General features: G+C 45.0%; 3 protein-coding genes across 4 annotated transcripts; 1 reads left to right on the top strand and 2 right to left on the bottom strand.

The window, feature by feature from the left end:
• The first annotated feature begins 233 nt into the window (after nt 1-233).
• cdca3 (cell division cycle associated 3) lies at nt 234-3592 on the top strand. The gene is made up of 6 exons (XM_037273359.1): nt 234-358; nt 1303-1454; nt 1523-1634; nt 1793-2557; nt 2637-2689; nt 3317-3592. The coding sequence occupies exons 2-6, from the start codon at nt 1326-1328 to the stop codon at nt 3404-3406; spliced, it is 1149 nt and encodes a 382-aa protein (XP_037129254.1). The 5' UTR covers nt 234-358; nt 1303-1325; the 3' UTR covers nt 3407-3592.
• A 68-nt stretch (nt 3593-3660) lies between these two features.
• Nucleotides 3661-9091, bottom strand: gnb3a (guanine nucleotide binding protein (G protein), beta polypeptide 3a). Of its 2 annotated transcripts, none has more exons than XM_037273371.1 (9): nt 8684-9091; nt 6468-6562; nt 5768-5913; nt 5621-5684; nt 5252-5414; nt 5105-5171; nt 4835-5036; nt 4556-4772; nt 3661-4302 (listed from the first exon to the last, which is right to left on the bottom strand). In XM_037273371.1, exons 2-9 carry the CDS (start codon nt 6522-6524, stop codon nt 4196-4198), a joined length of 1023 nt encoding a protein of 340 aa, XP_037129266.1. In that variant the 5' UTR covers nt 6525-6562; nt 8684-9091; the 3' UTR covers nt 3661-4195. The 2 variants fall into 2 exon arrangements, with proteins under 2 accessions (XP_037129266.1, XP_037129267.1); XM_037273372.1 differs by lacking the exon at nt 8684-9091 and adding an exon at nt 6670-7593.
• Nucleotides 9092-10730: 1639 nt separating this feature from the next.
• Nucleotides 10731-15646, bottom strand: p3h3 (prolyl 3-hydroxylase 3). The gene is made up of 16 exons (XM_037273210.1): nt 15311-15646; nt 14632-14816; nt 14335-14493; nt 14047-14239; nt 13846-13977; nt 13453-13586; nt 13200-13289; nt 13076-13128; nt 12924-13000; nt 12713-12840; nt 12496-12591; nt 12284-12434; nt 12107-12224; nt 11895-11970; nt 11240-11380; nt 10731-11148 (listed from the first exon to the last, which is right to left on the bottom strand). Exons 1-16 carry the CDS (start codon nt 15582-15584, stop codon nt 10984-10986), a joined length of 2172 nt encoding a protein of 723 aa, XP_037129105.1. The 5' UTR covers nt 15585-15646; the 3' UTR covers nt 10731-10983.
• Between the last annotated feature and the right edge of the window lie 193 nt (nt 15647-15839).

Genomic DNA, 15839 nt, shown 5'->3' with positions numbered 1-15839 from the left:
ACATTTTTCACGTCGCTGATAGTTGGGGGAAAATACTACAAAAATAAAATGATCATGAAATCAAGTAAAAATGTTCCTAAAACACGTGCTCAAACCGAAAAATAACGTCAGTTGTTTCACTTCAAAAAACAAGTTTTGTAGCAACCCCGCCCACCCGTCGATCACTTTGCTCAACCATTCAGCACCGAAAACAGGCACCGTACCAACCCGCTGATTGGCTCATTCAAAAAGCACGTGACCTAGCACTCTATTTAAATGTACGCGAGAAAGTCCTTTCAGTTGTATGCTACTTTATTTCTTGTGTTTGGAGGAACGTCTGATAAAGTCTCTACGATCTGTTGACTGTCTACTTTTAAGGGTAAGATTGAAAATGTATTCGCTGTTGGCTCCCGGTTTATTGGATTATTATAGACTCGATGTTTTTTACGTTAATGTGTTACAATACAGAAAGTAGAAATGTTGTTTTCGTCGTCAGTGAAACGGGAAAGAAATCACATTAGCAGAAGTAGCTCACGTTTGCCCACGCTACAAACGTGCATTTAGCATTTGGGCTTTATTGGACTATTCTAGACATTAATGTGTTGCAATACAGAAAGTAGAAATGTCGTTATTGTAAACGGGAAAGTAATCACATTAGCAGAAGTAGCTCACGTTTGCCCACGCTACAAACGTGCATTTAGCATTTGGGCTTTATTGGACTATTCTAGACATTAATGTGTTGCAATACAGAAAGTAGAAATGTCGTTATTGTAAACGGGAAAGTAATCACATTAGCAGAAGTAGCTCACGTTTGCCCACGCTACAAACGTGCATTTAGCATTTGGGCTTTATTGGATTATTCTAGACATTAATGTGTTGCAATACAGAAAATAGAAACGTCGTTATTGTAAACGGGAAAGTAATCACATTGGCAGAAGTAGCGCACGTTAGCCCAGTTTACCCCCGCTACAAACTTACATTTAAGCCTTTACGTATGCCAATTATGATAAGACTTGAAACTAATATTAAAACACGAAATGAAAGAGCACAAACGGCATAAAACCGAGATTTACATACGCCAGGATCTTCTCATTGTTGTATTTAATTAAAAACTAATTTTGTGTTACAGCTGTTGTGGGGTTGGACACGTTTGAAAAATGACCTTAGCAATGCTTTAAACTCGAGTAAATTAGTCCTAAAGGAAAATGCTGATGCAACTTAATGTTAAAAAGTAAAACACAGTTAGCCTTCTCTTTAAAACTAATTGTTATTAAGGCACTGAAATGGACTTTTCGTGTAATTAAGAGTCTTGTGGTTGTTCAGGTTTGACCTAAAAAAAACTCAGAATGGGAGCCAGTGAGAGCAAGATGGCAGCGAGGGCTGCAACCAAACAAGCGCCCATCAAGAACTCCAGGGTGGCTCGGCTCATCGATCCACGTTCCCCATCGGTGGCCATTGACCGCACACCCATTCAGGTACAAACTTTTGAATTTCAGATCAACTATCACCCTTGACTAGCATTAACCGTTGTTACGCCGCACAGGTTGGCGCGATTAAAACCGATGAGCTGACGAGTGAGTGTCCTTTAGTCGGAGGTGATCCTCGCTCGCCCACTGTAGGCATTTCCCGCACGCCTGTCCGAGAAGTCATGAGAGGTAACTTTGTTTGATCAGGGTTCTTCATATGAGCAACGTTACTTGAAATGTACTGCACATGAAATTGGTTCCTCAAAAATAATCGGACATATCTGAACTAAGCACTTAGAATTTAGACTTCGCAAAATGCAATAAATAATCAAAGTTGTTGTTTGCAGCCAAAGTGGGCAGCCTCGCACGACGTCTGGGAATGTTGTTCCACATGGAAGCCGAAGGCAAAGTCCCCATAAATGACGTCGGCGCCCAAGAGTGTTGTGACGTCGTCGAGGGCGAGGAGCCGGATTCCGCCGAGCCTCTCCTGACTCCACAGAAGCCACACGTCTCCGACTCCTTGACTCAACACTCCAACCTCATGGCCACACCCGTTCAGAGAGAGCATAGTGCCTGCAGCCCCTTCGTGCTGCTGGAGCAACCTGGGGTGGAAGTGGAGATTGAAACGGACGATGCCAACCTGGAGGAGGCAGAGGAGGCCTGTGAGTCTCCGCTCCACAAGAGGCTGAGCATGAGCCTCATCACCTGCCACGAGGGAGCGCCCTCACCCCAGATCCTTGACGAGGTGCACCAGGACAGCAGCGGACTGGACCACCTCTACGCTCTTCCCGCAGTCGCGCCCGAGCCGACTCTGGACTCCTCTGACCCCCCTGTGCAGAAGCAGGAATTAACCCAAGAGGTGTCCAAGGAGGCTTCCGAGGCACCCGTCTTGCAATGTCCCAGCGACATCCACCGCCTCACCCTGGACATGAGGAGTCCGAGTCAGTTGGTGTTCAAGCCGCAGTGGCTAGGCAAAGGTTTTGGAGCCACCGGGCTCAGGGTCAGGGCCGTGCAAGGTGCCAAGGGGGGGTCGTCCCCTCTGGCTGTGGCGGTGGCGGTGAAGAGCATCAACAATGAAAACAAGGGGAGCGCTGGCAAACAAAAGCAAAAAGGTGCGTGCCTGTGTAACTGTTTTATTTCTTGATTGATTATAGCATTTTTCATGTTTCATTATTTTTCTCTCCCTTACAGAAGGCCGCTCCCCGCTGCAAATTCTGCAGAATTCACACAGGGGACATCCTCAGGTCAGCAAAACAATTTATTCCTTTTCAACAATTAAATAAGAACACTTTTCATAAACTCATTTGTTTATTCCCGCAGAATATTTTGCCCACGTAACACACAAGGTGACTGAATTTTCAAGCAAATTGTAATTAGAGTACAGTAGTCCCCTTCTATGAGATGTTTTGTAAGGAATTATTGCAAAGTTTTAACAAATTGGGATTGGTGTGTCGAGTGTGTCACTGTACTCTAATTGCAACCTAAAACCTTTTGTATCTAGAATTGGATTACGGAATTGCTCTCCATACCGACTTTAGCCATCAAGCACTAGCTTACCCCATAGTTTTTCGTCTTCCCCCATTCTAGGGTAAAAGGTTTTAACACAAACTGAACTGCTAACTATTTCTTTGGCCTTAGTTAGCTACCGCTTTTAATCTGATATTCTCCTGAGCTGTGCTAACAGTCTCCTGCTATTGCTAGCTTTGGCTAGCTAGATCTGTCATCCTATTTCTTATCATACATCATGCCATCTATTTAGCCATTCATCAGCTCAACAACTAAACATTGGTCCATCCCCGCGACTCAACAGTTTACTTAAAAAAATAAATAAAAATAAATAAATAAATGGAGGATTATTGTGTTTATTCCAGATGAGGCTCAAAGGTTCCACCCCAGAGAAGGCTCGGCTCGGCCAGGTGGAGCGTAGAGTTCTGTCCGTTTCTCTGAACAAGGAAAATTGATGATGCATTAACACATTTGTTTTTTTTAAATATTTTCATCACTCATCTGTTTTAGGTCTCTTTCTGTATGTTTTTATGTGTACAGCTTTCCAAAATTGACTGATTTTGTGTTCTGTCTTTTATTACCACCATAAGCAGTTTTTCTTGACCCTTCTGTAAATTTATAAATAAAAGCGTTGACTATTACCCATCAAGCCTTTGTTTTTGCATGTCTGATTTCACAGAATTTAAGAAAAATGACCACACAAGACAAATAGAATCGCATCTTTATTTGACAGTCTGTTTGGAAAGATATGCTAAACAACAAATTCCCAAAAGTCGCGCTTACATGTGCGCAATAGCATGTTTTGCTAAATCCTGAGACAAATGGCTCGTTGCTTGTTGTAAGTGCTTAGTGAACCACTTTTTTTTGTGGTCCCATCTGTCACTGTCTCGTTTTTTTTTTGGGGGGGGGGGATCAGAACAAGCCAGTGTCACATTCAATACAAACACAAAAACCTCTAGGATGTTGAATTCTATTTAGAAGAGCAAGTCAACATGAGCATCTATTGGAAAACTAACAAAAAAAATGCTTGATATAAAACACTGCATCCCAACCTACATGACGGACGTCCATCCAGTGTACTTGTGTTTGACAACCGCTTGACTGCAGAGGTCAAGTGTGCCAGACCGTGGCGTAATAATGAACTAAAGGAATTTTCATTCACATGATCCAACCAACGACATGAAAAATTGGCACAATTAAATCCTCCGCCCGTGAATGTAGATCCCGATGCCGGCCCCGAGGCCTCAATTCCAAATCTTGAGGAAGCTGTCCCACGAACCCGTGCAGCACGCCATTCCGTCCGAGGATACGCCGATGCAGCTCACTCGGTTGTCGTGGCCGGCCAGCACTCCTGTCAAGTTAAGAATAAGATTTTATTTTGCAAAATTAAAAAAAAATTTCGGAATGATTTGATTTTCAATTGTTATGCCGTGGTTTGATTCTAAGTCAGTAGTGTTCGATTCAGACTACTTTTTGTGAATCTGTAGCTTTTGACTCTCTGAATCTAGTATTTGATTCAGAATCTGTACAGAGAATTTAATTATAAATCTATCCTTTGTTTTGGCAGCATTTGAATTGGTGGCATTCACAGCATGCCCACTCACCCACTCTTTCCGCTTTGAGCGAGTCCCAAATATTAACGTTGAAGTCGTCGTAGCCGGCCAGGATGAGACGTCCCGACAGGGAGGGGGCCAGCGAGGTGACTCCGCACATGATGCTGGAATCCTGGTAGGTGATGAGCTCCTGGTCGGCCCTCAGGTCGTACAGCTTGCAGGTGGCGTCATCAGAGCCCGTGATGACTGCGTTGCCGTTGGGGAAGAACTGCGGACCAGGTGGTGAATACCGGCCGTCGCACGGGCATCAACGTTTCTGAGTGTTCTTACCCCGATGGCGTTGATGTCGCTCTCGTGGCCCCCGAAGGTCTGTCTGCAGTTGCCCTCCCGGATGTCCCACAGTTTGGCCGTAAAGTCGCAGGCGCCCGAGATGAACAACTTGAAGTCCGGGGACACGGCCAAGGACATGCAGTCTCCCTGGTGACCCGCGAAGATAGTTTTCTGGGTGCCCGTCTCGATGTCCCACAGCACGCTGGAACCAAATCAGCTAAATCATTAAGTTTGCAATATCAATTATGAAATCGACTCAAGACGACTCACCAAGTGCAGTCTCCAGAGCTGGTGATGATCTCGCTGTCGCTGATGAAACGGCAGCATGACAGGTAACCTGCAACGACGACAAAGCTGCAATAAGTACTCGACATCCGCAGCGGGAGAACGTTGGCGAGTCTTTTTGTTGCCACTTGCCCGTGTGAGCCGCCAGCTCGCGCATGACCTTGACGTTGCCGTCCTTGCCCTTCAGGTTGTAGATGGAGCACATGTTGTCCAGACCGCCGCACGCCACCAGGTTGCCCGACGGGGCGTAGGCGCATGTCATCACCCACGACGACTTGAGGGGGATGGCGTTCACCTGGATGAGGTACAGGCATCTAGTTAAGTCGACCTGCTGTGCTATCACCAACGACTGTTTATTATTATCGTCAGTCAGACCTTCCTGACATTTCCTTCCCCACCGGCGACTGTTTCAAAGAGGAAAAACCTGCTCACCACCCGCTTGGCAAACACGGAGCCGTTCCCGCAGGAGAACCAAACACCGAGAGGTGAGTAACTTCTCACCTTGTTGGTTGTGATGCTGTCCCACACGATGAGCTTCCCGTCTTGAGACGCACTCACGCACAACCTGGGCGCAGGTCAACACAAAATCTTAAAATTCCTTACATCATCTTTAAAAAAAAAAAAAAAGAGATTTAAATGAACGTTTACTTGGAGTCAGTGGACCAGTGCATGGCGTAGATCTTGGCCAGGTGACCCCTCAGTGTTTTCCTGGTCTTCATCTGGACGCGGCCCACCACGTTGATGCTAGATACGGCCTCCTGGAAGCTCATGTCCTGCGTGGCCTTGCGCGCCGCCTAAGTGCAGGGGAAGAGCATACAGTCACAAAATCATCCGGTAAAATAGGTCCTAAAAATCCAATCTCATATTTCATTTCAAGTGTTTTTTTGTTTTGATCTTGTAATGCCACTGCAGAAGAGTACCATTGAAAAATCGTTTGTGTAAAATGCCCCACTAGGGATTTTAAGTACTGCCCTCAAAGGCAGTTTCTGTTAGCAACATGAAATTTGGTGGAGCCACAAAAAAAGTCCCCATGTCTGAAACGTTTTGGACTCATTTGGGTTGCTTTCCAAGGGTTCTTCAAAAGCAAACTTGATCGGTGGACATGTCCATTAGCAGCAGACCCATCCAAAAAAAGTTTCAAGAAGCCCCTTTTGAAAAAGACAAAGTTTTGGCCAGTTTTCAGAGCAAATTTTGACCTACAGATTTTTTTTTAAATGTCAAGCAATTTCAATGGTCAGATGTATTTCCATTATCTATAGTACGGCAATTGTCTGGTATGTAACATCAACGACTCCACTATTGCTTTTCTTTCTATTTATTAAGAAGTGCCATCATGCAGCGTACTTACAGTAATCTGGTCCTTGAGACTGTCTGCCTCCTTTCGCAGTTGCTCCATTTCACCCATGGCGATGCTCGTCAGGCACTCTCAGGGACGCTAGAAAGCTGAAAAGGCCCCCCCGCCAGGAAAGGACAACACAATTGAATATTTTGCTTCAGTAGAACCTCACACGGTCCATCCAGCCCAGTGTGGCCAAGACACTGACGTTTACCTGCGTGGGGCTTGTCGAGGAAGTAACGTTTTTGCAAGTCAAACTAGGCTCTTGTCTGCTTTGCAAACTTGATTAAACACAGAAACTGGTAGAGCACGCACGCACACACACACCCTCTCAAACACAGATCCAGTTGAGCTCAGGCAAGAGTATATGAATATTCAAGCAGGCAAAACTATTTGCACTACAGATGATTCGCCCCGTATGTACACACAAACCAGTACGTCCTGTCAGAATGTCATCACGTCAAAGTATTGGGAGAGAATACGAGAGAGGGGGCGTGGAGTGTGTGTGTGTGTGTGCGCACGCACGCGTATGTGTGTGTGTTCAAGCGTCCAGATTGTTGATTGGAATTGAATTTGGTAATGTTGTGATTAAAAGAGCCAGTTCATTCTCTAATGGACAAAATCAGTGAGTAATGTCAGCAATGTCAGCTTTTCGACTATAACTTTGATTTTGGAATGTTTACTGAAAAGATTTCTGCAATTCAATAATTTCTTTTCGTTCTAATTTTCTCATGCTTTGTGTGTATATAAAAACATTTTAAAAAATGACACTTGCAATGAGCTGCTGTAGGCCACAGCTCACGTCTCGATTCTCACAAGTAGACGAATTGGCCATTCTCAGCTCCTAATGTCACTCATAGAACTAGTTTTTCCTTTTCATTCTCTTTTATTATATTTTATGATTCAAAGACACGCCATTTTTGTTTGTTTAAAAAAAAAACGCGAAATTAATTGTGATTTTTTTGGGGGAAGACAAGATTAATGACGTTAATTCATTTCAACGGGGCAGATCGATTCGATCATACGAAGGGCCCACAATATTTCCAGTGGCTGGCACTTTCCTTCCTGATTTGAATCAGGCCACACACGACCTGATGGATTTGCCTCTCATTTGTCTAAAGTGAAAACGAGAGAACGCTGAAGGCAAGTTGTGTGTGCGTGCGTGCGTGTGTGTGTGTGTGTGTGTGTGTGTGTGTGTGTTTAGTGAGAGTGCGAGCCTGCTAAAATAAAATTACAGTAATGAGAGATAGCCTCGGGCTGATTTAATGGCTTTTTTCTTGTTCCGTCATTGTTTTGGGTGATTAAACGGCTGCAAGGAGAGAACGGTGGTGATGGATGGCAAAGTGCATTCACCACTACCCGTGGGTGGGTGGGTGGGTGGGGGGGTTGGGGTCGTAAGACCGGGGTCAGGAGAGTGAGTTTTAAATCTCGTCGTCGGTGGAGATTTTTAAAGGGGAAAAGGGTAGGCGGGCGCCTTTTTGAATCAAATCTGCTCTCATCCGATTACTGACTGCTCTTTGCATGTGGATAAGAGACGGGAGGGAGGGAGGGGACGACACCAGAGGGAGGAGGGGGTGGGGGGGTCTGGATCGAGTGGGGGTTGTCGGACACAAGAGTGAAAGTCATGCTAGTCAAATTCTGATTCTTCGTCAAAATATATTATTAGATTCAGAAGAAATTTTACTTCATTACATACAAACTTACTCTCCTATTTTCACTGACATGAAAGAGAGAACACAAAAAAACTCATGTTCAAATCCTTGTAATTAACAATGGGCAACAAATTTTCAATCAAAGTTTTTCAATCAGAGATGCAATCTAGAATTTTTTGCACTTAATCTGCCCTTGTTTTTATCAAGCAAATCAGGTTTCCATAATATTAAAACAACAGTGATATAATGGGTAATCTATTAATATATAATATACGTATATTATAATAATATATTAATATAATAATATCGATGAATTAAGGGTCAGGTTCGACAACAGGTAGAATTTTTTTATCGCTTTTAAATGACAATACATGGTAAAAAGAAATATTGCGCAAGCTCATTTAGAACAAACTTAAAATTAAATGATTTCAAAGATTGGATGTTTAGAAAAAAAAAGCAAAGACTTATTTGAAATCAGCATCAAAAATTTGTTAATGACACAATAGGCCATCTCGGATCAAAATTTGCTGTTGACCAGTGTAATTATCCCTAACCAAATACAAAAATGGGCCTCACCAGTTTGGAGACTCCTCTTGGAATGTTCCGGATGACTTAAAAAAACAAAAAATAAAAACAAATGAATGTAGTCAAACGGCTGCAGCAGTCAGTCAGCCTCTGACCATGGCAGCACTTTCCGTTCACTTTTGTAACGGGCCTGATGCTCCCTTTGGCCGGTCCCTCTCCTCTCCTCTCCTCTGCTCTCCTCTTCTGTCCTGTCCAGTCTGTGAGGAACAGATGAGGATTGCAGGGATGAAGGGAGATCAGGGATGAGGGGATAAACCCAGCAATGGACAGAGAGAGGTGGCTGCTGCTGGAGGTTGGGGGGGGGCTGACAAAACGGAGAGGAGGCAAAGGGGGGCAGACCAAAGAAGGTGCTTGGCCTGCTCGGAGCAAGGGGGTCACAAGACACGAGCGTGGGGTGAATCCCGGGCTGGAAATAATGGAGGGGAGGGGAGAAGAAAGAAAAGAACAGGGTTGAGGTGTATGACTTTTTATGGTGCAGTCGTCACTAATCCTGAAAGTTCCGTGAGTGGCAGCAGGGCCGATGTTGACCAAACCCGAGAGGGAGCGGATATGAGCTGCTCAGAATCAAAGTGGGCTAACTCCATTTTTGTCATTTTGCAGGAGAGAGATGTCGAAAAATTATAAAATAAAGAGAATATGTAAATATCTTACTATCTTAGCATTTCAACTTGCTATCTTAATACTAATTGTTAAGATATCGATTGAACATAGATGGTGCAGCAAAATATGAAAATAGACAATTTAACAAGACTATCCTTTGAGAAGAATAACAGATGTTAGTACTGTACTGATGAGCTGAGTGTACTTGAAATGTCGCAAAATTATGGATCGAGTGCTATTTTTCTTAAAATACACATTACAATGATTGTTGTTTTTAGCCTAGAACGGATTGATGGCATTCTGATTCATTTCAATGGGAAATGATGATTTGAGTGACAAATAAACGTGGTCAAGTCAAACTCAGTTTAGTTATTATGTTTCACTCATAGTTATTATGTTTCACTCTTGTCTCCATTCTTGCGCGCTTGAATTTTAAGCCCTGTCCTCTTCACGCATCGCCACCCCGAGTCCAATTCGCACGATGGAGCCGATTCCAATATTGCAATGCGGCCTTATGTAATTTCTAGTCAAATACATAATGAGATGTCACGCAGACTTCCTGCGGCGATGTCTAATTACGGCATCGGGTGTGAGGTCGTACGCATGCGTGACATCATGCGCTACGTGACACCCGCCAAAGAGGGATGTTTCGGGTACGCCGGGGTTTCAGCCAACCGCCATCGACCCAATTCTGGACAAGTGGCGGTGGGAGGGGAATTATAACACGGAGACGTGGGGGGCTGAGAGTGTTAATATGGGACATAAACAGCACTTGAGGCTGCTCTTAGGAGATGTGGGGGTGGGGTGACATGAAGTTGGGTTGGGTGGGGTGGGGGTCCCTGGCTGAGAGCGTCACTTTGTCGAATGATTAAACCATCTTTCTCTCTCTGGCTGGATTACTATTCCATATTCTAAATGGGAGACTTTTTAAGCTTCATAAACAAATGCACTCATTTATGAAGAGATTAGCAGTAATCTCTCTATTTCTATCATCCCTCACAGACCCCCTCCCAATGTCTGTGTTTTTTTTTTTTTTTAATCGCTATTTGCCTTCTGCTGTCGGCCCTCGTGTAACTAATGGACACTTTTAACTGACTTCCTGGTTTGATACTTATACAACCCCCCCAACATTTGCTTGAGCCGAGATTAAAGACCTTGCAAAGTCCTTTTTATGCGTTTCATGTTTTTATAAATGCACTCAATTTATTTGAAGAGAAGGTCTGAACAATTTAGGAGTGAAACGTGGAGCTATAGCTTCAAACTCTGGTTCACCTCTTAAATTGTCTGAACTTTTTCGGTGAGGCTAAAGCGGGGCCTGATGACGTCCTCTGGCAAGACTCAGCCCAAATTGAAGTTTGGACAATTTGACTCATAAATCGCTCACATATTTTCCAAAAAAACGATTGTGAGGGAAACGGAAAGAAATGTACTCGCACACTGCAGAGGGTTACCAAAAGGAAAAAAAGTTTACTTTCCTCCTTAGTAAGTATAAATACAGTATTTACACACTCACTTTTCGAATAAATAGTCACTGTGTCAAATGTCACTGAAAATGAAGAATGTTTGTTTTTGCGTAGAGATGATGGAGTGGCCATATAATTAGGAACACCTCAGAAAATTGGACAATAGTGTCAATTGATTGCGTTTGAAATTTTCACCACTAAATTTGGGTTTGATTGAGAGGCTCACATTCACAGTTCATCTTTCCCCGCCGTCACCCGTTCTCTCGCTCTGCCCTTGGCTGGCGCTTGGTTGCGAACGTTCCGAGGGGCGGGCGCTCCGCCGCCCTCCTTGTCGTCCTTCTGTGCCGCGCTCTCCCCATCAGGGGCCCACCCGTTCTCCACCTCCTCTCGCTCCAGCGGGGATGCGACAAAAAAAGATATCATCACTTTCTTTGGAAAGAACAGTCCACCATATTTACATGGCGCTCTCAGTGTCCATGCTTACCATGTCTCTGTAGAGCTTCTTCTTGGTGAACCAGAGTGCCAGTGCGCATCGGCGACCTTTTGTCACCGCCGTAACGCCGTGCGGATTGATGGGTCCCGACGAGAAGCCCACCAGACGGCCGCACGTCGGTTTGACTTGAGCCTGCAAGGCGAGGCCACAAAATGTTTAGAATCTTGTTGTATGAACTGTAACCTGATTTTCACTACCACATTTTAATATTCACTTTAGGAACACTTGCGTGTTTGATAATACATCCATTTTGTAAAGTTGGAATTCTGAATTTAGAATTGCAAGGCTTCGGTTTAGCACCAGAGTAGGCCATACAGCTCTGTGCTAGCATTAAGCTAGCTGACTTTTGTTAGACGAAATATGAGGTGAATATTTTGCTATGTAAAGTATAAAAAGTTTTATTCTTTTTTTTTTGGTACGCTGCACCGTCACCGTTGACATCTACGCTAGTTTCCATTAGCCTAGCCATTTTGCATTGCTAATCCTAAACTAATTCTTGACATGCCATGCCTTGGTTCATGTTTAATTATACATGATACAAATTGAGTTTTATGTGTGTGTTTTATAAGAAACTTCAACCGGGAATAAGAAAGCGGGCCATCTTTTGGTTTCCTTGTTTCACCATAAACGGTTTGACAGTACTTACTGTGACTATTTTGGCGTCCCTGTTGGTGAAGAACAATTCGCCACCGTCAAAGTCGTCATTCAGATAGAGGACAGCGCTGTGCAGGGGAAATACAAAGTACATTTCAATTTCAGTGTCGAACAAATAATTTGCGGGATTGTTGTCGGTTACAATTGTAAATCCTCTAAGGATTGTTTTCGAAATGGCAAAAGCCAAAAAGTCCAAATGTGTACCTGAGGTCTCTGTGTATGAAGGCAGGCGGTTCTTTCCAACACTGCCTGGTGTCTGGCTCAAAAAGACAGTTGTCCACATGGACCGGGTGAGATAAGTCCATTCGGCCCTCTTGGTCCCCTGCAAACCAAAAAATTATTGTTTTGATTCAAATCTTGCATATTTATCCACCTACTTACCTGCAATGGCACTCCGACAGACGAGGTGCGTGAAGGCCACATAGAGTCCTGAGGGGCTCCTGAAGTAGGAATGAAGGAGGAGACGCGCTCGCTCCCCCAGCTCGTGCAGCAGCTTCGCGTCCGTTTGGTTGACCAGGCCGTCCTGAGCCAGCTGACGCAGGGGTGACAAAATCACGTGTTGTGCTTTGTTTTGGATTTTGCTTTTGTCTCACCTTCACAGCTCTAAGCAAGGTCAGGCCGTCCAGCGTTTCATGAGGCGTATGTGGCGACCGTCGCCCCCGGTAACCGTCTCCTGCTGATGCAACCGCCTATTAAGAGACCAGACAATCAACAAGGTGGGATCATTTAATCAACGTAATTTACACTCGAGTTAAAACAGCAGATTTAAGGTCGAACTTCTGAACTGAACTGACTTGTGATCTGACTCACCGCTGCCAACTGCACCATCCTGTCACACTCCGTCTCAGTCATGACTCCGTCCAGAACCACCCGGTTGGTGCCATTGAGAAGCAGTTCGTCCATGGTGATGGTCACACCCACCTGACGGACTGGACCACCTGCAGAAAATCAACCAGGGGGACGCATGAGTTTAAAAAAAAAAAATTCTCAATTGATTCCAATTAGAAGGTGCGTGTTGAACCTGCAAAGAAGCCGCTGTCGTCCACCTCCTCTTGTTCTTCCTCGTTAGGTCTTGCGATCATCTTCTCCTTCTCAGCTCTAAGAAACACGAGTTGTATCATCATCGACTTTTGCTTGAGTTGAGTTTTTCCCCCCACTTGTGAGCTGTCTTACTTCCATGTTTCCCTCAGGGATTCTGGCACGATATCCTCAGGTGTCCAAAGATCCTGCACAGGACACACATGCTAACTTTTAAAAGCTCCCCCTAAGCAAATGAAAGTTCATGATGAAGACCTACTGGGTCAGTGAATGCGTAATTTAGGTTCTCCATGCCGAAATAGAGAAGCTCCTTCTCCTGCAACGAGCGTTTGACATAGTGGACGATCTCCTGTAGACATGTACGAGACAAAAATGAGACAAATCTTTCCCACTATGCTTTCCTCCTACATCCCAAAACATTTTCAGACTTGAACTCTCCCTCTTGCCCAAAGTCAGCTCTGATAGGACAAGCATGTAGAAAAAGGATGTGACCATTGGTGTGGCGGCCTTACCTGAGCAGGCTGTGACTCATTGTCTCCCCCTAGTGTCTCTTGGTAGAGCTGCAAATTGTCTATGGAGTCCTTGTCTGAGGGGTAAAAGAGCAGCAGGGAACGAAGCGTCTGCACGGCGCCTCTCACATCTCCAGCTGAAGACAGGATGCGCAAACATTGGAGTAATCCCAGTAGTCCAATCTTTGTAGTTTCTAATAGATGCCACCGGATGGCAGCAAAGCACTACTTTACTTTTAGTAGACATGGCTATGGCTGACTCAATGAAGCAGCTCCCCCTCAATTTAACTGTCCCTTAGCACCAAGATGCCACAAGATAGCGGCAAAGTAAAACTTTATCTTAAAAAATACATTAGTTGTTCAGTCCTTGAGGCATTTGCAAAGGGTACCACAAACCTTTAAACTGCGCGATGTGCAGGTGTTCCAGCTGAGTGGGCAGCAAGTCGTTCTGAGAGGAGATCCTGCCGGGACGCATGGACACCTGAGTTATGCACGACTGCTGGCACGATAACAGCGAGAGGGAAAGAACTGAAAATAAAAAAGTTGTGTTCAGGTAAGTGTTTTATTTCATTCGACAAGTCACTTGTGTGTGTGTACCTGCGGCCTTCTCGAAGACCCCGTCAACGCTGTCCACTCCCCGGTCCTCGGGCAGGCGCTGTGCGGCCACCACGCATTGCACCCTGCACTCGTTGATGTGACGCAGCGTTTCGTTCAGGCACGTTCGCCACGCGGCCACCGCCTGGGTCCACTCGGACGCTTCCTCGTGCTGGACGGCCGAATCGTACAGAAACTGCAGACAACCAGACCATCATTTGTTCAACGTGCAGCTTGCATCTAGGCCCTATTAGAGCGTCAAAGCACATTGTTGTTCTTCTTCTTCCTCACCCAGTGCTTCTCGCTGTCCATCTCCCGGTCGTAGAAGGCGTCGTCGGTCACTTCCTCCATCCTTCGGTACTTCTCGATGTTGTTCCTCATCTCCAGGTGAGTAGGATTGGCCACAAAGTATGTCTGGGCCGCCGCTGCCGCTTTCTTCAGTTTCTCCATCTGACACCGAGAGGAGCGTGTGAAGACAATATTGTAAAACTTTTTATTCACATCTACAGAAAGCAATGCAACAAAGAGTAATCTGAAGGGAAGGGGTTGTCTCCAGCAACTAGCAACCATTTGCAATTGGTCACCCACCTTATAGTACGTAACCTGCAGAAAGTTGTAGACGTTGCGGCTGCCGAACTCGTAATCGATGTCCGTGGAAACGGGAAGCTGTCCCACATGGCTGACCGAGCGTCCCACGCAGAATCTCAAGCACTCTGCCTTCTTCTGCACCCAGTCCAGGGCAAAAAGGTCCCACAGGCTCCCCTCCTCAGTGTCTGACAATACAGAGAAGCGGTGACAACAGGCATCTTTGACGTTCTTTGCAGAGGATGAAGAATATATGCCCGTGAGTATTATTACTATACATGTGATACTCCACAAAAAAACTTGTATGTTGGGTTTCTTGTATCTCAAAGAAGCAGTGTATTATCATTTATATGACAGATAACTACTATTTGAATTGAGGAAAAAATGACCATGAGGGTCAGGTTTCGCTTCATTTGACATCTGAGATTTATGTATTTGTGTCTCTGTGCACCGAGTTATGCCAGACACGTATAGTGACAGTACTCTGCCATGAGGTGATGATTGAGTCCACTTTTTGTTTTGTTTGGTGGTGTGCCGTTAATATTATTATTGTTTTTCTGATGTAAAATGTGTGCACTGGCTCAATAAGAGTTGGGAAACGTTGACGTAGATATGATAACTCACGATTGTGCCACCCGAAAGTAAGACCAGAACATTATTTTTATGACTGTAGCTTACGTACCTAGTTTTTGGAGTGCATCTTCTCCCGTTGCTCCACATTCCTCATAACACTGTCGTCGGACTTTAAACAGAGCCTCCTTGGTCACAATGGACTTCTCAATCATCTCCGCAGACTTCGCCCAATGCCCGTTGAAATACGAACGCACCCCTGAGTAGTACAAAAAGTCATACGGCTGCAGCAACGACGAAACGCCGTCCGAATTGGCCGATCCCGCGCACAGAAAAAAGACTTGCGACGCCACGTATACAGCGAAGAGGTCGGGTCGAAGCGCCATGGTTTCGCACAAGAGGATAGACCACGTCGGTGAGAAAGTTAGGGAAGGGGGTGGGACTTGCAGTACCGTCGGTGGCCAGTTGGGGGCGCGGTGTACAGGCGCAACAGCCATTGCCGTAACGATCATAAAACGGAGTCAATCACACTCGGCAATGCAGTGTAATAACCACCAAAGTGTATTTTGATAGACGAGCCAAAAGGAGAAATTAAAAGATGTAATCTAATTATTTACGTAAAATCTCTGCTTTTAAAATTT

This window comes from Syngnathus acus, chromosome 16, assembly GCF_901709675.1.
Source record: "Syngnathus acus chromosome 16, fSynAcu1.2, whole genome shotgun sequence".
Classification (NCBI taxonomy): domain Eukaryota; kingdom Metazoa; phylum Chordata; class Actinopteri; order Syngnathiformes; family Syngnathidae; genus Syngnathus; species Syngnathus acus.
Note: the sequence above shows the minus strand (reverse complement) of the source record. Positions and strands in the feature narration are given on the sequence as shown.